The sequence below is a fragment of the Dipteris shenzhenensis genome, chromosome 3 (genome assembly GCF_047967505.1).
Source record: "Dipteris shenzhenensis isolate YYH24624 ecotype China chromosome 3, Dip_SZ_1.0, whole genome shotgun sequence".
Lineage (NCBI taxonomy): Eukaryota > Viridiplantae > Streptophyta > Polypodiopsida > Gleicheniales > Dipteridaceae > Dipteris > Dipteris shenzhenensis.
In genome coordinates, this window is record NC_141598.1 from 43,648,238 (window position 1) to 43,667,398 (window position 19,161).

Sequence of the window (19,161 nt, forward strand, 5' to 3'; positions counted from 1 at the left end):
ACACACACACACACACATGCATGCATGCATGCACGCACACACGCACATGTAAATCTAACCTGCATAATGGTGTGGTTCTTTTAAGACGCTTGACACACACGTGCACACACACACACACACACACACACATCAGATAAATGCAGTCGATGGGACCCAAGACAGCATTACAGCAGGTCTATCGACTGCTACACCGGTGGTGTGTGCTTCATGCGTGCGCTTGAGAGAGAGAGAGAGAGAGAGAGAGAGAGAGAGAGAGAGATTCTGCATCTCTTGTAAACGGACCATCGCACAATCTAATCAAACTGCTGTGTAAATAGGCACATTGGCAGTTCAACAAACTGCCCATTAAAGTTCTTATCAACTACTGCCATAACAGGATCGGGATGCCTTAGTTCTGGCAGTTTTACATGAGATTCAATTGATCAGTCCCTCTAACCGACATCTTACATTTGCAAACAAGCCATCAAACTGATTGCTGCTAGACTCAGCAACTTATCTAAACAAATAAACAGGTATGGTGGGACAGAGATGGTGGGGCTTTTCCATGCTCCAGTAAGTCCAGTGTTTCCTGGGCAACAATGCCAATTCCTCCCGTCAGGCGTGCATATAGACATAAGCATTGCCACAAGTACACCAATTGTACAAAACCAGTGTACTCACAACTTCATATAGACACCCAAAGACGTATCTTGACACTAATTTCGGGCACTGCTCGTCAGAACACCTCCAAAGTAATTTGCATTCTTTGTGAGAAAATACAACTTTATGGCAAGACCTGTAGAGATGCTCCACCAAAAGATAACTGTAGCAACCCAAAGCATTGAAGGCCAATTCTGGAATTTTCACCACTAACATGTGGCATGCAAAAGCCACTGTACCTGACGAGTGATGCCAAATGTGATCCTTGGTTACCCACCCAATACTAGCGTTGTAAGAATTTAATCCAACCTTTCCTGTAGTTGAACCCTGAATACTGTGGCTTTCAAAATTAATTAGCTTGAATATATTGAAATGAAACTTTCTCATATTTGCACGAAATCAATAAACACTGTGACACCAGGATATCACCAAAATAAACTCTTTTGGCAGCATCACAGGTCTGTTGATAGGTGCTGGTGTATTTATCACAGATCCTTGATGTGAATAGATGCACCATAGCAGCTCTGGACCTGATGACAACCTGAAATCCTCAGGCATAATCGGCATACTGTACTACATCCTTTGCAGCATGTAGTAGACACCGGTTGTGTAGTGCTGCACTAACTGAGATATGAGAGTAATTAAGTTCACCTTCAAGCACCACATCCTCACATTTACATCTTGACGTCAGAAGAGTTCTTCTGAATTGAACTTGTTCCACGCCTCCTGTAGATTCTCAATCATTCAGAATTCCGCATTCATAGCTTTGTCACCTTAGATGTCTAAAACCTGGACCTCATCAGTTCCAACTTAACATACCTTTAGAAGATCAAAGACCTTTTCAGCGATATACTTCTGCTGGATTGTAGCACCCTTCTGCTGCACCTTATCTGGATGGACACATAAGGTGGCCTTCCTGTATACCTTTTTCACAGCCGCAGCAGTAATGAGATCCGTCAATGATACTGCTTGCCAACCACTCTCTGGCCAAAGTACCTACAAAATACAAGGGGAAATCCTGTGGTCTCAGAAAACTTCATCCAACTGCCAAATGTACTTGTTTAGCAATTTCACTTCGGCATACAGTAAGTTTCCAACAACAATGTTTTATTAATATAAGCAGTGCAAGCCCAGCTATATCACGTCGTATTTACATCAATGTATGAAACCATCCATGCACAGCATGCACAACTACAGCACACATCCATATATGCGGTCTCACAACATCTAATTTCTTCTATTGTTATATGTGAATATCCAAGCGCACATTCCCAGCACAGAAAAAATAGATAAAAATCAGCATTAAACTGAATAATCGAAACCATAAGTTCTGCTCCTCGAGTGTGCCTACCATGACCTAGATATTCTGATTGCCAGATACATACATATTGAAGTGTCGAGAGCAAGGCACGCAAATTCCCTTCCTTGCCAGACGCCCAACGCTTTATTTCAGCATCCAGAATTTCACCTACCCTCTGTAAGGTTCATTGCCACGAATTCTAATATCAGGTCCCTGTATTAATCAAATAGGGATGTAGCAATATATTCTTTTAAAAAGCCTAGACAGTTTTTGAAATGTTTCACAAAAGGGGAGCCATGCTGCCCCGCAACTGCTGAGAAAAGGGGGGGTGTAGGGTATAAATTTGCTTCATTACGTGTTTCTCTGCTTGCTCCCTTTGGCTTTGAAGATCACGCTGGTTCTTCTCATCCAAAGCCTTGGCCTGCAATTTCATATTGGGACCCCCAAAACAATCAGCAATATTATAAAAGACTGCAACATCCAGATCAATTCTGTACGCAGTGCATTGCCTTTTTATGAACTGGAAACCCTTTAAAAAAACATGCCCCCACCACCCCGAAATTGCACAAGAACATTATGAAAAACTTAGAATCAATTCCAATTGAATTATTAAACTACATTCCACAGTAAGCCATCCCTTCTGACAGAGACAATTCGTTTCCCTAGTGATTGCGAGATGGCCTCATATTAGTTAATAATGATGGTCAAGAATGCAATTTCTAGGATTTCTAAACATATGATCTTAGCTGATATCAATTGCCCATTGAAACCAAGAGTTTCATGCCCTCAAATTGCAAGGTCTACCACCATGGAGGAAGTAACTACTTGCAGTTTGGATAATTGACGAAATAAAAGTTGTCTTGCACATATCAAAGCTAAATGGCGTCAAACAAGCTGCACTACATGAGCGAAAATTGAGATGAGGGCTGCAAGGAACAAGTCATCAACACAATCAAGCCAAGCAGGTGACTTTTGATTCAGGTTGCAGAAAATGAATCACGGTATCTGGTATCAGAGCAAGCAACATGAGGTTGCAAGGTTGAGCTACAAATGACGATTTTGAAATAGTCAAGCAATTGAGCGACACACTGTGTATAGCATCTACACTTTACATCATCTATCACTCACGTAGCAGTCAACCAAGGTTTGGCGCAACAATAGTTGTCATCAAATGCAAAATTAAAGCAAATTTTGCTATTGTTGGACATTGGAGGTCCTCGTGTAAGTATGTTGATCATATGATCATGATACTAGTGGATCGCCACCAAGGCTACCTTTGTAAGTTACAGTGGCGACTTGTGGAGTGATCCAATTTTGATGTACCCTCTTTTCATGTGTTGTTTAGTTAGATTATGAGTAGTGTAACGTGAACAAACCCTTGGATCACTTTTCCCTCCTCCTCTAGGGTTACTTTCCTTTGTAGAGGATATACTCCTCATTTTGGCTATTCATGTAAAACAACTCTTGTATTCTCGATACGACTCCAAACCAATCAGAGTCTTAATCTTCCTTTCAAGGTAAACGATGAGAGCCAGTCCCATGAGCGATGGAGTAACAATAGGAGTGGCTTCTGGTTATTGAAGCAACCATTCGTCCAAGTTCGAGAGAAAATACATGAACGAAGTGTCCTCGCTACCCACTTGCCTTGATTCAGTGCAAATTACTATGCTCGTCTGTCGAGAGACACCCATCGTCGCTCTCTTGAGTCTTTGTCCCTGCGAGCAGTATGCCACTTGAAAAGCGGCTTGCCGCCTTTAGCTCACAATCAACACCTGCTACCCATGTGTCATCTGATGTCGTATGATCTTGCAGCCAGAGCCGCCACCTAGTAACTGTGTGCAACCTGTCCCGAAACCATCACTCCATTATGATTTTGGAATTAAAATTCCCTAGTGGACCCTTGGGAATTGTAAATGTGTGCCTAGTTACTAGGCAATTAATTCCTAGGGCCAAAGTATGCAACAAGGGGCCAAAACAGAGGTGCAATTCTGAGACTCCTACACGGTTGAGGTGGCACTTTCAGCCTCGGCCTTGGGTGTTTTCCACCTCACATTGAGGGGGTTTATTTAACCTCATGATTTCATGATGTATTCCGCTTTGAGCTTGCTCTCGCGGGTTTTTTCTCTTAATAGAAGTCTCTTTCTTGGGGGGGGGGGGGGGAGGAGTTGTGCAATCAAAAATTGCTAATTTTAGCACTGGACTCCAAAAAGGGCAAAGGACCTTTCTTTTGGGCACAGGAGGCCAAATTCAAAGCTGAAGGAGAGAGAATAGAACCACCTGCTAGGAGCTACCAGAGCCAATTTGCCACATGCCAAGAGCTGCCAGAGGAAATCGATATCTACCAGGAGTTGACGGGAGCTGCCAAGGACCTGCAGGAGGAATTACGATTTGTCTAGGAGCCTGCTGGGGAGTCTCGCACAGGTCCAGGAGCTGTCCGGGCTGATGCAATTTGCTTTCAGGCTGACCAGGAGCTACTACGGGTGTTGCAGGCTGTTTTGGAGCTGAGCAGGAGCTGCAACAGGGATTTCAACCTGTTTTTTGCTTGGTTTTTGGGCTGTTGTTGCTGGTTTTTCTGTTCTCCAAGCTTGGAATACTTCTCCTAAGCTGTTTATAGGCCAAGCCAGAACTGGATCTACTGCTTCTCGCTGGATTTAGGGTTATCCAGCCCCGGTGACCTGTTTTCGAAGGATTCTTGGCGAGGAAGACTCTTCTTTGCCCGCTTTTGCTGTTCCTAGACTCATTGCTGGCTGGTTATTGCGTTTGGAATTGATTCCTCGCGGGGAAGTTAGATTTATGCGGTGGTTTGTGGCCAGGAAGGCTCCAGGTTGATTTCAACCTGTTTTGGGATAGCGATTTGGTTTGATTGCACCAGAATCTAGCTGTGTGGGAGCTATCTTGCAGTTGTGCAGCCGTGTCTAGCTGGTTGGGCACTTGGTTGTGCAATTGCAAGTGTGGCACAGACAGTGGATGCTTTTGGGGTCTCTGTTACATGCTTTGGTTGGCTGAGGACACCGGGTTGTCTGGTAATTGGATGCCATTTCACCATTTGGAGTTGAGCAGGGAATTACAGGGTGGGCTGGACAAGGAGTTTGCGAGCGTTGGTTTGCCTGTGGTGCAGCTTCCCAGAGACCTTTGTAATCAGCCGCTTGGCTTCAAATGAATGTTATATGAATACCACAAGGGTTGGGACCAATCGGTGTCCTTGTGTCTGAGTAGGAGTGCTCTAGCCCCCTTGTGATTTAATCTGTGGTGCATAATTTACTGTGTATGCTGTAATTACCACCCTTTACATTGTTAAGGCTGGTTTCATCTTCTATCATCTATAAGACATGTCGCGCGAATTTGTCCGTACAAATTCAACATACACTCTTTGTCTCATCAGTTGTACTCTGTTGGTTGTACTATTTGCTATCTGTGTCACCACAATGTAAATATCCTAAGTCAAAGTATAGTTGACCATTTATTTGATCATTATTAAAGAGTTTTCCATCTAGGTTAATTATGGTCAAAAGAGTTCTTCTATTGGTCAAAGAATTGACTATGGTCAAAGATACTTGACTTTGGTTAAGTAAACATGATTTCGGTCAAGAAGACTTGGTTTATACCAAGAAGGTTAACTCTGGTTAACCAAGATGTGCCAACTTCGGTTGAAGAGACTTGATTTATATATTTGTTATGTGTGTACATGTGTTCAGTGGGGACGCCCACCGTAACTAGGATTAGTCCACAATTTATTATTTGCATGCAAAGCGATAACAATTAATGGGTGCCATGGTGGTGCGCTTTAATTAATTGTTGCAGGTACTAAGAAGGGTTATTTTCCCAAGCGCTATGGAGCCTAACAAGCATCTAGGAGGCAATTCGTGTGACCAAGTGCTTCGAAGACTCCAAAGTTGCCCTTAGTGGCATGTAATTAGGAAAGTAATGTAGAATTTAACAAGTGGCTTGTCGCCAACAAAGAGAGCCTGAGAGCTCATGTAATTATTCATTCACGTTTTGGATTTGTAGAAGCAGCTCTACGCTGAGCTGTGTACTTGAATTCTCTCTTGAATAAAAACATTCGGGAGGTCCAACCCGACATTTTGTCCTAGGCCCTAGTGCATCTGTAGAGAGAGGGAATGAGGGAGAGCTTTTCAAAGTGTAATTGCTGTCTTTTATGAGCGAGAGGTTTTACATTGGTATCAGAGCTATTGGTTCATCTCTTTCCTTGGAGATGACGGTCTGAGAGAATTGGACGCGACAAATGGAAAAGAGTAGCACTCGACAGCAACGTGATCAAGCGGCTCATTACGCATAAGATCACAAGCGTGAGTGGTTAGGCGCACGGATAGCTGAAGCAATGAAGGCCTCGGGAGCATATTGATGATCCGGCTGAGTCATGCTGATTAAATGCATAAGGCAATTGCTCTCCGTGAGGCAACACAAGGCTAGGCGTCGACGAAGACCCGGGAGATGAGATGAGTAGCAGGTGCTGCTCCTTGGCTATAGACGATTGACGAAGGACCCTACATATGGCGAAGGCAACCGGCCAAACAAAAGTGCACAGGTAACGTCTCCACGCAGGCACATGGTCGACGGAAGGATGATGGTGATCATCCTTAGCAAGACACCTCCACGCAGAGCGATACCATCACGCTGAGAGACGTCTTCATGTGAAGACAATTCCTTCGAGAGGGCACACGTTGTCTTGCTTTTGTCCAAAAGCAAGCGATGCTTCGTGATGCAGATTTGTCATATGCTGGAGGTGCCACGACGCGTGAAGCTGATAGTTTCTGGAAGACGCGACGAGTGATGCCGTGACAAAATCTGTCGCCCGTCTTCAGCCCAAGGGTTAGCCTTAGGGTGGCATGGCTTTTGTGACGTGGCAGAAATGTGTACAGAGCAGACGTGGCAAAGACATTCTTGGCATGTCAGAGACACGTGGCACACAGGTGACGTGGCAGCCACACGTGTGAGCTGACGTGGCAGCCAAGTGGCATGCATGTGCAGGTGCTGACGTTGCAGTACATGTGGAAGCCAGATCAGATGCTGATGTGGCACTGACACGTGGCATACAGGTGGCTGATGTGGCAAACCATGGGTTTATCTAACCTAACCTTGGTTAGTGGACTCGTTAGAGGTCCAATTAGTTGACCCAACCAGACTATTCTGGTCACTGTAACCAGACTGACCAGTCCAGTTGCAGACTAACCAATCAGTCTGGTTAGTGTAACCAGCCGGTTACTTCATCTAGTTACTGTCCCAACAAAAAAAAAAAAGAGACAGTTAGACTGTTTCTGCCAACCTGTCAGATTTTTTCCTGTCAGGAAAACAGCAGAAAAGCAGAGAAATCTGATTTTTCCTGTCAGGAAACAGCAGAAAAGCAGAGAAATCAGAGATTTGCAGAAAAAGAGTATGCATGCCTTTGAGCAGTGAAAAGAGGGAAAAACAAATGCATTCTGAGTGCTTTTTGCATCAACCAGGAAAGGGGCAACACAGTCGTTGATGCTTTGGCCACTTTGTGGGTATATGCTTTGAATTGACAGCCCATTACTGGCACTAGTTCTGAATGCAAGACACCTCTTGTTGAGGTATTTTTTCTCTTTGAAAAGCAAAGGCTACGTGCATCAATTGCATGCACAGTGTGTGAGAAACTTGCAGATCTCAGACAAGTTGTAGGAGAATGGCTCAATCACCTATCCAGTGGGATTCACAAGATAGGGATGTACATCCAAGATAGAGAAGCGTGCAGCAAACTCAGCAAGAATTTGAGCAGATGGTACGCATTCGTATGCAGGAGATGGAAAATCTCAAAAGGGATCCAAGAGCTCAGCATTTGTTTCAAGCAAAAACTATGCCTAATGCAGCTTATGATGTGCCAATGCCAGAGGCACACTCTCATGTACAGCCCGAGAGAGATATCTCATATGGGACCATCTCATAGCAGGAAGAGATCGAGGCATCATCACCGATCTCCAAGCCCTTCACCATCTACCTCGAGCTCGACTTCTGTATCTTCTTCTTTATCAGATAAACCATCCAGGAAAAGAAGGAAACACAAGAAGTCTATGAAGAGCAAGTGTCACCACAATGTAAATATCCTAAGTCAAAGTACAATTGACCATTTATCTGATCATAATTATAGAGTTTTCATATGTGTTAATTATGGTCAAAGAATTGACTACGGTCAAAGATACTTGACTCTGGTCAAGTAAGCCTGACTTTGGTCGGAGAGACTTGGCTTATTACCAAGAGGGTTAACTGCGGTTAACCAAAGAACCACAAAGCTAACTACGGTCAAAGAGTGTTGATTTCGGTCAATGAGACTTGGCATGCGCTCAGAGGGTTAACTACAGTTAACCAAGATGTGCCAACTTCGGTTGGAGAGTTGTGCCAACTTCGGTTGGAGAGACTTGACTATAATTAAGGTGCCTCGACCCTTGGTCAAAGTCCCTTAATTATGATCAAGAGCGTTGACTTCCGTCATTGACTTCGGTCAACCAGAGAATAAATATATATTTTTATATTTGTTATGTGTGCACATGTATTCAGTGGGGACGCCCACCGTGACTAGAACTAGTTCACAGTGTGTTGTTTGCATGCAAAGCGCTAACAATTAATGGGTGCCATGGTCGTGCGCTTTAATTAATTGTTACAGGTACTACGAAGAGTTATTTTCCTAAGCGCTACGGGAGCCTAATCACAGTCTAGGAGGCGGTTCGCGTGACCAAGTGCTTCGAAGACTCCAGAGTTGCCCTTAGAGGCATGTAATTAGGAAAGTAATGTAGAAATTGACAAGTGGCTTGTTGCCAAGAAAGGGAGCCTGAGAGCTCATGCAATGATTCATTCATTCACGTTTTGGATTTTCATGTATCAGGCAGCTCTACGCTGAACTCTTGTAACAAATTCTCTCTTCAAGAAATAAAATACCTTCAGGGGGGCCAGCCCGACATGTTGTCCAGGGCCCTAGCTATGTGGAGAGAGAGAGAGAGAGAGAGAGAGAGAGAGAGAGAGAGAGAGAGCTCTTATGAGTGTTTCTGCAGTAAATTATGATTGTGAGGTTCCACGAGAGAGCTAGCCATTGCATTGGTATCAGAGCCTAAGGCTCAACCCTTTTTCAAGGGATGATGGTCCAAGGAGAATTGAGGCACGCAATTGGCGTACAAGATGGACGCTGAGGAATGTCCACCCTTGCTAAGTTGAACGGGTTTGTTTGAAAGCCACCCGGGACTTCAGCAAGGTGGCGTCGCGTTCCTCCGAGAGTATGAAACGCTTCATGGGATATTTGCGTAGAAGAGAAGTTCCACCGAAGACATAGAGATTTACTCGCTAATAGGCGCCTTCTTGTGCGTTGAAGCTCACGCTGGCGCTTGCTTGTGAATGGGGAAGGTAGTGAGAAAACGAGGCGCTGCACGGAAGAAGATGCGTCAAAATGTTTTGTGAACAAGGGACGTAACGCGCGACGTGCGATGGTCTACAGAATTCCGTCGCTTGCACCCAACCTCTCTGACCTTAGGCTGATATGGCAGCCCACCTGACGTGGCACATCTGACACGTGGTGCTGATGTGGCAGGCAAGGCAGCCAGAGTTGACATGGCACGTACGACACGTGGCAGTGCACAGAACAGTGCTGACGTGTCATTCTGACATGTGTCAGCTGATGTGGCAGACCCACATGCAGGGATGGCGTGGCATGCACGTGTGAGATAACCTGGCATTCCGACAGATGACGTGGATGCTGACATGGCTGACTAGGGGTTAATCTAACTCAACCTTGGTTAGTGGACTGATCAGAGGTCCAGTTAGTTGACCCAACCAGTCTAGTCTGGTCACTGTAACTGTAAACTACTCGCTGCTTTCTATCAATTCAGACAACGGATTTTGCAGAGGCATTTGAATGAGATGATTGCGAGTTGCCAAACACATATACTTGAACTTAAGAGTTTGCAATTAAGCTGGAATTAAGACTTATACAGCTTAAACACAAAGTGACATCATTGGAAAATGCAATATGATTGAGGGGCCAAGACGGCCCCCCCCCTTATCCAGGCTCACTTTATTCTTGAAAATGGAGATACAAGACCAAGGTGCAATGCACCTTCCAAACTGATGAACTCAGTGAAAACCTAGGACCTAGATACAAGACTCAAGAGCATATGTGTAAGGTAGACAACAAAAAGGAGGAGTCTAAGCTCAGGTTTCAACTCTTGGCTTGCCCAATCCACAAGGAAGAAGCCTGCAACAATCACCACTTACATCCAACATTAGAGGCAAGCACTACTTTCTAGAAAGATAGTAGAAACAACATGAAATAGTGCTGTAAATGAGAGAAACTTGACAATACAGGCTCCCTTCGTGACTTGACCCTTTTGTAGATGAAGTCCTTGATGCCTCTGAAGCTACCTTGGGTGAGGAGAGTGTGGAAATGGGGCTGGAATGAGAACAGCTTAGAAAAACAGCCTGTAGGCTAGAGAGAGAAAGCTTTTATGGAGTGATAGCTGTAGAGAGAGAGTGCCAATGCTGATCCCAAGGGAGGAGATGTAAGAGAGGAGCTGCTGCTGTTCCAGAGGTGCACAGAAAGGCAGATTTCTGCAAGGGAAATGGGCTGGAACAGTAGAGGGAGAAATTCTGCAGTAGAGAGAGAAAGACTGCAGCAGGAGAGAGAAAGGGGCTGTGGCTGCTCCAAGCTAGGAGAAGGAGAGAGGATGCTGCTGCTGTTCCAGAAGAGCTGAGAGGGGGCAGATTTCTGGAGAGGAGGGGCTGGAACTGTAGAGAGATAATGTGCTGTTGTAGAGAGAGAAAGTGCTGCTGAGGTGAGAGAATGGCCTGGGGAGAAGCTGGCTGCACCCAAGGAGCTGGAGAGGTTCTGCAGCATCATCCAAAAGGAGGGAGAAGAAAAGTGACGAATTTTTCATGTGAGGAATGAAGGGGAGAGGCCTTCTTTTATAGGCTCAGCCCCCTCCCTAGGCCTAGAGTGGAAGGTGGACACTTGTCCCAGATTTTTGGTGGGCTGCAGTCCCAAAGAGGACAGCCCACAACCTGCCCCAAATCTACCAGATTTGGGGCCAAACACTTGGCCTGCATGCCCTGCCACTTGCCATGCATGCTGCCACATGTGTGGGACAGGTGGACTGACATGCCAGCTCAGATTCCATGTGGCAGTCTGCCACGTGTAAGCTGCCACGTCACTCCCAAAAACCCTAAAATTTCAAAGTTGTCAGAATTCAATTTTGATCGCACCCACGGGTTCCTAACAGCTTAGACTATCTATTGACGTACTCTAAGGTCATAATTGAGCCATACTGAGCTCATTTGTTTGTCGTCTTATCTTGTATCTCCATTACTCTTGGCATGCTGCCAGGCCCACACCCAAAGCTCAGGGAACATTCTCTTGAATGGTTCCTAGGTCGGTATGCAATCTGTGCATTTGATTGGTCCCATGTTTGGGTACTCAGGTGGGGTGTGGTTTCCAGATGTCCCTCTCAAAGAGAGGCCATCACTCTTGTGGGTCACTAATGCCCATAACCCCAAGCAAGGGGGTCCACCCTCAAATGCTGGACCTAGTCCCCATTGGTCCCTAACTGAACAGTAGGAAAACATTTCATTTCTTAATAAGCATACTATTGAAAAACAAAAAGACATAGTACCAAGCAAGTGGATACATGTTGAAGCAGGATGACAGTAACCATACTGTGACCAGTCCAGTTAGTCCAGTTGCAGACTAACCAGACCAGAACCAGTTAGCCTGGTTAGAGTAACCAGCCAGTTACTCCATCTGGTTACTGTCCCCCAAAAAAAAAAAAGACAGTTGCAGAGACTGTTTCTGCCAGCAGTCTTCACCTATCTGAGAGAGTATTTACTGTCAGGAAAGCAGCAGAAACACAGTAAAATCAGAGATTTGCAGAAAAAGAATATGCATGCCTTTGTGCTCAGGAAAAGATGAGTCAAATGCATTCTGAATGCTTTTTCCAACAGCCAAAAAAGGGGCAATATAGCTATTGATGCCTTGGCTACTTTGTGGGTATACGCCTTGAGTTGACAGCCCGGTACTGGCATAGATTGTGAATGCAAGACACCTCTTGTTGAGGTAATTTTTCCCTTTGAAAAGAAAAGACAGCGTGCATCAGTTGCATACACAGTGTGTGTGAGAAACTTGCAGATCTCAGACGAGTTGTAAGAAAATGGCTCAATCACCTATCCAGTGGGATTCACAAGATAGGGATGTACATCCAAGACAAACGAGTGTGCAGCAAACTCAGCAAGAATTTGAGCAAATGGTACGCACTCGTATACAAGAGATGGAAAATCTCAAAAAGGATCCAAGGGCTCAGCATTTGTTTCAAGCAGAAGCTATGCCTAATGCAATATATGATGTGCCAATGCCAGAGGCACACTCTCGTGTACAGCCAGAGAAAGAGAGATCTCATAGGGGACGGTCTCATAGCAGGAAGAGATCGAGGCATCATCACCAATCTCCCAATCCTTCACTGTCTACCTCGAGCTCGACTTCTATATCTTCTTCTTTATCAGATAAACCATCCAGGAAAAGAAGGAAACACAAGAGGTCTAGGAAGAGTAAGTCTTCTAGAGAGACCAAGGAATCAAAGAGGGAGGTAAATCTGTCAAGTTTATGACCTACAATGGACAGGATGGTCATACAGACAAAGCATTGTAGTTCAATAAGCAGTTTGATGCTGCATTCGGTACAGAAAAGTTTTCAGAATCCTCCAAGTTAAGAATGGTCAGTTTGCACTTGACAGCGACAACTAGTGCATGGTGGAGTGCACAGACCACAGATGGGTCAGCCCCAAAGAAGTGGAAGGACTTCAAGAACGCCTTCTACCAGCAATTTATGCCTAAACAGTTTAGAGATCATGTTCTTCAAGATTGGGACAGTTTGCATATGGATGCAGGAGATACAGTGGATGTGTACAACCAAAAGTTTTGGGATGCTTATTTGCAGGTTGCACCTTTCAAAAAGATCTCCAAAGAAACCCAAATGAGAAAGTATAGAGCAGGTCTCAATCCAAGAATCTAGGCAATAGTGAATGCTTTGGGGACAAAGAACATTCAAGACCTTACACATTCAGCTTCAGTAGCTAGTCTTGTGCCGTTACAAGATCCATCTACAGTACTACCCTTGCATGCAGGACGTGCTAAAAGAAAGAAAACTGATTTTTCAAAATCAGAAAAGAAAGAGTACCCCAAGGTTGAAAAGAAAGGATTTCAGCCTCAGAAGGCAAGGGGCACTCAGTTTTCAAAGACTTATAAAGGCAAATCCCCATTCACTCCTGAACAGATAGCTGAGTTTCGCAGAGATGGGAAATGCTTTAAGTGTGGGAAAGAGGGGCATGTGACTGCCCAGTGCCCAAAAAAGCCTTCAACTTCGAAGGGAAAAGAGGCAAAGAAGCCACGGGGACCGCAAAAGCCAATGGCAGGAGGAATTCCTGACACACTGGGTCATGTTTCAAACCCAGAAAAACGACAATTGCTGCTATCATGGGGCAAAGTCAGAGACCAGCAAGCGCTAATTTTATTTGATCCAGGGGCTACTGATAATTTCATATCACAGGACCTAGCCCTGACGCTGGGAATAAAGACGGAGGAGTTGGGCAGGTCTTTGGATGCCGATCAGATGTTCTGTGGAAACCCTGTGGCAGTCACTCCCTTGATAGGGAAGCTCCGTCTTCATATACAGAGTTATGTGGATCAGGAAGACTTCTTCATTTCTCCATTGAAACATCATGATGTAGTCTTGGGTATGCCTTGGTTTCATCGCAAGGCAGTGAAGTTGACTCTTCCTGAAAGAGTGCTGGAGTTTGTACATAGGGGCAAAGTACATCGTGTGGTTGCTAGGAATAGAGGGGAAACTATTCCCATTATATCAAATAGTTCTGTTGGAAAAGAAATAAAGTCTACAGTTTCAGCTTACATGATTTTTGTAAAAGAGAGAGATGTGGAAATGCATGCTGAAATAAGAGAGGCAAATCAGAATAAATTTCAGTTTCTTGAAAATTTTAAAGATTGATTTTCTGATGCTTTGCCAGGGGAGCTACCCCCTGAGAGACCTGAGGATCATGGCATAGAACTCATTCCTAGCAGCGAGCCACCCAATAGGCCCCCATACAGAGTTAGTGCAACTCAGCGAGAAGAGATTATGACTCAGGTGCAGGACTTGTTGTCCAAGGGGCTGATTCAGCCCAGTTTTTCTCCTTTTTGTTCCTCTGTACTGCTAGTACAGAAGAAAGATGGCTCATTCTGCATGTGCATCGATTACCACGCATTGAACAAAATGACCATTAAGAATAGATTCCCTATTCCGCGCATTGATGATGTGTTGGATCAATTAATTTTCAGCAGGATAGACTAAAAGAGTGGCTATCACCAAGTGAGGATACAGCCTTGGGATGTGCACAAGACAACGTTCCGCACTACTTTTGGGTTGTATGAATATCTAGTGATGCCTTTTGGATTGACAAATGCCCCAGCGACCTTCAATAGGATGATGGATCGTATCTTCCGACCTTACAAACAGTTCACTGGTACCTTCTTCAATGACATAATTGTCTTTTCTAAGTCCGAAGAAGAGCACAAGGAACATCTTGCTATAGTGTTTCAAGAGCTCAGAAATCATCAGCTCTATGCAACCAGCAAGAAAGTGAATTCTTCCCGAAAGAAATCCATTACTTGGGGCATATAATATCCAAAGATGGGATATGGATGGATCCAACAAAGATCCGTGCCATTCACGAATGGCCAAAGCTTAAAACTGTACATGAAGTTCGAAGTTTCCTAGGCCTGTGTTCTTACTACAAAAGATTTATCAAGCATTTTGCAGATATAGCCACTCCACTCCACGATCTTACTAAGAAAAATGCAGCTTTCAGATGGGGAATTCCTCAAAAGACAGCCTTCACCACACTCAAAGAGAGGCTGACCACCGAGCCAATCTTAATAGTTCCAGATTTGTATCAGCCATTTGATGTGGATTGTGATGCTTGTGGGGAATGTGTTGGGGCTCCATTGCATCAGAATGGTCATGTAGTGGCCTATGAGAGCAGGAGACACCGGGATGCAGAGGGATATCTGGGAACCTATGACAAAGAGTTATTGGCTGTAATCCATGCCATCCATACATGGAAGCATTATCTTTTGGGTGCAGATTTTACAGTTAAAACAGATCACCAAAGTCTGGGATACTTTTTGACTCAGACAAAGCTTTCCGAGAAGCATATGAAATGGGCAAACATGCTGTCAATGTACCATTTTCAGATTGTCCATATTCCACCAATTCAGAACGGAGTGATAGATGCCTTCTCCCAAAGACCCCAGTCAACAATGTAACTATTGCTTATCATCAGAACCTGGAAGATATGAGGGAGCAATATGCTAATGATGCAGATTTTGGTGAGATTTTACAGCAAATGCAATAGGGGCAGTCCACCAGTCACTATTCCCTGAAAGATGGGTATCTTATGGAAGATAACTGCCTATGCATCACTCAAGAGATGAGGAAAAAGATTTTGGAGGAATGCCATGCACCTGGATATAAAGGAATTACACCAACAACTCAAGCACTAGAGAGGTATTTCTTTTGGCCAGGGATGCGGAAAGATATACATCATTGAAATATTTGCAGCTGATCAGTTTGTGAGAGACATCCAAACAACTTACAGCCAAGTCCGGACAGCAATTGAAAGGTCTCAAGAGAAGCATAAAAGAGCTGCAGATAAGCATAGGAGACAATTAAATCTCAAGGAAGGGGATTGGGTACTATTAAAGTTCGAGAAAGCTAGGCTCCGTAAGTTTAAAGGCAAACAGAAAGTGTATGCAAAGTTATCTCCCAGGTACTATGGCCCTTTTAGGGTTACAGAAAGAATAAATAAGATTGCATACATTAGCATTGCCAGAGCATTGGAGAATTCACAATGCATTCCACGTGAGTCTTCTAAAGAAATTTTAGGAGCCAAAGCCTGCAGAGGCAATATCAGAGGATCCACCAAAAGTGGATGAGCTAGAGGAGGTCCTTCAGGCAAAGCAGAGTGTGTACCATACTGTACGCAAAGGCCCTCAGGGCAAAGAATTTTACAGGTATCTTGTAAAATTCAAGAATTATATGGCATTAGATGCCAAGTGGATGGACCAAGACATGTTGTCCCATCATCCACAGCTTTTGGATGTTTACAAGAAAGCTTTTCAGTTGAGGTCAACTGAATAGAAGTCGAGGGGATGTCACCACAATGTAAATATGTCAAAGTATAGTTGACCATTTATTTGATCATAATTAAAGATTTTTCCATCTAAGTTAATTATGGTCAAAAGAGTTCTTCTATTAATCAAAGAATTGACTACGGTCAAAGATACTTGACTTCGATCAAGTAAGCATGATTTCGGTCAAGAAGACTTGGTTTATACCACGAAGGTTAACTACGGTTAACCAAGATGTGCCAACTTCGGTTGGAGAGACTTGACTATAATTAAGGCGCCTCGACCCTTGGTCAAAGCCCCTTAATTATAATCAAGAGTGTTGACTCCAGTCAACCAGAGAAAAAATATATTTATATATTTGTTATGTGTGCACATTTGTTCAATGGGGACGCCCACCGTGACTAGGATTAGTTCACAATTTATTATTTGCATGCAAAGCGCTAACAATTAATGGGTGCCATGGTGATGCACTTTAATTAATTGTTGCAAGTACTAAGAAGGGTCATTTTCCCAAGCGCTATGAGGCCTAACAAGCATCTAGGAGGCGGTTCGTGTGACAAGTGCTTCGAAGACTCCAGAGTTGCCCTTAGTGGCATGTAATTAGAAAAGTAATGTAGAACTTGACAAGTGGCTTGTTGCCAAGAAAGAGAGCCTGAGCTCATGTTATTATTCATTCTTTTGGATTTGTAGAAGTAGCTCTACGCTGAATTGTGTACTTGAATTCTCTCTCTTGAATAAAAACCTTCGGGGGAGTCCAGCCCAATGTTTTGTCCTAGGCCCTGGTGCATTTGTAGAGAGAGGGAGTGAGGGAGAGCTTTTCAAAGTGTAATTGCTGTCTTTTATGAGCAAGAGGTTTTACAATCTGCTTACATATTTGCAAGCATACTCAAACAACACAATTGGGCATTTGCAATATTGTACCTTATTGGCAACACGGTTTTGGGGTTCTACAAATTTCAAGCATGTTTGTAGATCTAGCCCTTTTTGCAACTCAAATCACTCAAATTGAGTGTGATTTTGAGGCTTTTGTCATTTTCATGTATATTTGTCTATAAAATTAAGGACTTTTGCCTCAATTCTTCTTTTGGCATATAAATACGTCGCCATTTGCAAGAAAATGTAGAAATTCAAATGTTACATATTCTTTTGCAAATATTTTTTGGCCTTAAGCTACTGTTGCAATTTGTTGAGTCACGTATAAACACAAGGTTTTTACAGATATCTCAACTCAGTGTGAGTCAGACTTTTGAAAAATTACAAACAATTCTTATTTGCACGATAATGGGTCAGCAAAGTGGAGATGCGATTGGAGTTTTGGCACACAAGGACAAGTTGGATGGAAAGAACTACGGCTTGTGGAGTTTTGTAATCAAAATTTATAGGAATATGTTGCAAAAATTTACAGGGATATGTTAATGAGAATGCGCTTCGTCATGCAAGGGGATTCACATGATGCTCAAGCCTTAGCTATGATCTCTATGTTAGTAACGAGATCCGTCATTTTTCACATCGATTAATGCAAGACTTCCCGAAGAGCATGGGGATTCTTGAGACCATGTATCAGGCCAAGAAAAATAGAGTTACGATTGGAACTAGCAGAAGTAAAGGCTCGACTTCACACTCTCGAAGTGCCTGGTAAGCAAGCAGTAATTGATGAGGCTGTACAATCTTGTAAGGATTCCCCCCTACCCCGTAGCTAGTCTCTACAGTCAAAGATCTTGTTCACATTGAAGTACAAACTGCTAAGAAGGAAGTGATTGTGGAAGTGGACACCAAAGCAAGTAAGACTGATATTCAAGCAGAGATCAAAGAACACGAAGCTAGAAGTGATAATGCGCTGAAGATTAGAATAAGGGAACTCCCAAAAGATTGGTACAAAGAGGAGGACACATATAGTGAAATATTGACAAAGATCAAAGCAAGCTTGCCCAACATTGAATGGGTGGATGATGACGACTCCATGCCAACTTCTATTATACAATATAAAGGTCATGCAATCCTTACACTAAAGTCAAAAGATATGCGGATCAAGCTTCTTCGACAATCTTACAAGCTGAAGAGTACCAAAGTATGGATACCAGAGGAGCTTACACAAGCTCAACTCAAGAATAAGGCAACTAAATTAGCTAAAGCCAAGGCTGCTAGAAAGGATGGAAAATGGGCAGTTTGCCGTGAAGGCGTAGCCCTAATCAAAGAGTTTGAATCCAAACCAAAAGACTCTCAGTGTTAAACTGATGTATGGCTGTTTACTCTTTCAGACTATTATGTAGGCACTCTAAAATAATGAAGGTTGCCTTTTGCACTCCTTGGGAGCTGCCATGTGCCCTCCCTAAAGCAGATGTACTAGAGGGTTTCTTGCTGTCCCATAGACCTTTTGGTCTCTAGTGGACATTAATAGACTTTCTTTCCTTTGTGCTTAGCAACAAATACCTGCCCTCCACCATGCACATTTTTCTTGCGTTTGCTCCACTTGCAATAGCAGTCCCACAAGCTCTTGAAACGTGAGTGGGTTTGGATTATCCCTTAGGGATAGATAGAGCGACATGTGAACAGACAAACACCACTCCAATAAGGAGTTCAAAGTAGTGGAACAAGCTCAACATTTGGAATCACTTCGTCAATATTCAAGAGTTGCTGCAAAGAGCCTAGATTTTGGTCATATGGTCTACATTGAATCTCCTTCATGCATCCTTACCGAATCAAGTTCCTATTTCAAAAATGAGAGCCTTGCCTCATTGCAGGCTTAATACATTGCTTACAAAGTATCTCATACATTATTAGAAGTCCTGCATGACTGATATGAGATATAATGAACCTCTTCATTGGTGCAAACAAAGACAAGACCTAAGCGTCTCAAGCATCCCATCTTCTTTGATTTGGTGTTGGTTGAGAAAGTGCCCACTACGCCTAGTGATCCCACCAGATGAGATTAACCATATCATATGGGTAGATCTCCTCCAGCTCCATACATCTCGAACTTAGGGGAACCAAGAGTTCCCTACCAAGATCCAATTCTATCACGACACTTCTTGAGA

The 19,161-nt window shown here is 43.7% G+C and overlaps 1 protein-coding gene across 3 annotated transcripts in view; it reads right to left on the reverse strand.

Annotated features, from left to right (window-relative positions):
- Window positions 1–294: 294 nt before the first annotated feature.
- The window catches only part of LOC147903843 (uncharacterized), a 42,343-nt gene continuing 23,476 nt past the window's right edge, over window positions 295–19,161 (reverse strand). Inside the window, exons 5-9 of one of the 3 annotated variants that reach the window (XR_015543943.1) lie at window positions 2,295–2,360; window positions 2,025–2,114; window positions 1,459–1,635; window positions 661–1,365; window positions 295–568 (exon numbers count right to left, since the gene is read on the reverse strand). Coding sequence is in view for 2 of the 3 variants with exons in the window: in XM_087401561.1 (XP_087257687.1) it covers window positions 1,327–1,365; window positions 1,459–1,635; window positions 2,025–2,114; window positions 2,295–2,360 (372 nt within the window). In the remaining variant the exon portion in view is untranslated. Of the gene's footprint in view, window positions 1,366–1,458; window positions 1,636–2,024; window positions 2,115–2,294; window positions 2,361–19,161 lie in introns of all 3 variants that reach the window. The other 2 variants (XM_087401561.1, XM_087401551.1) reach the window with 2 other exon arrangements.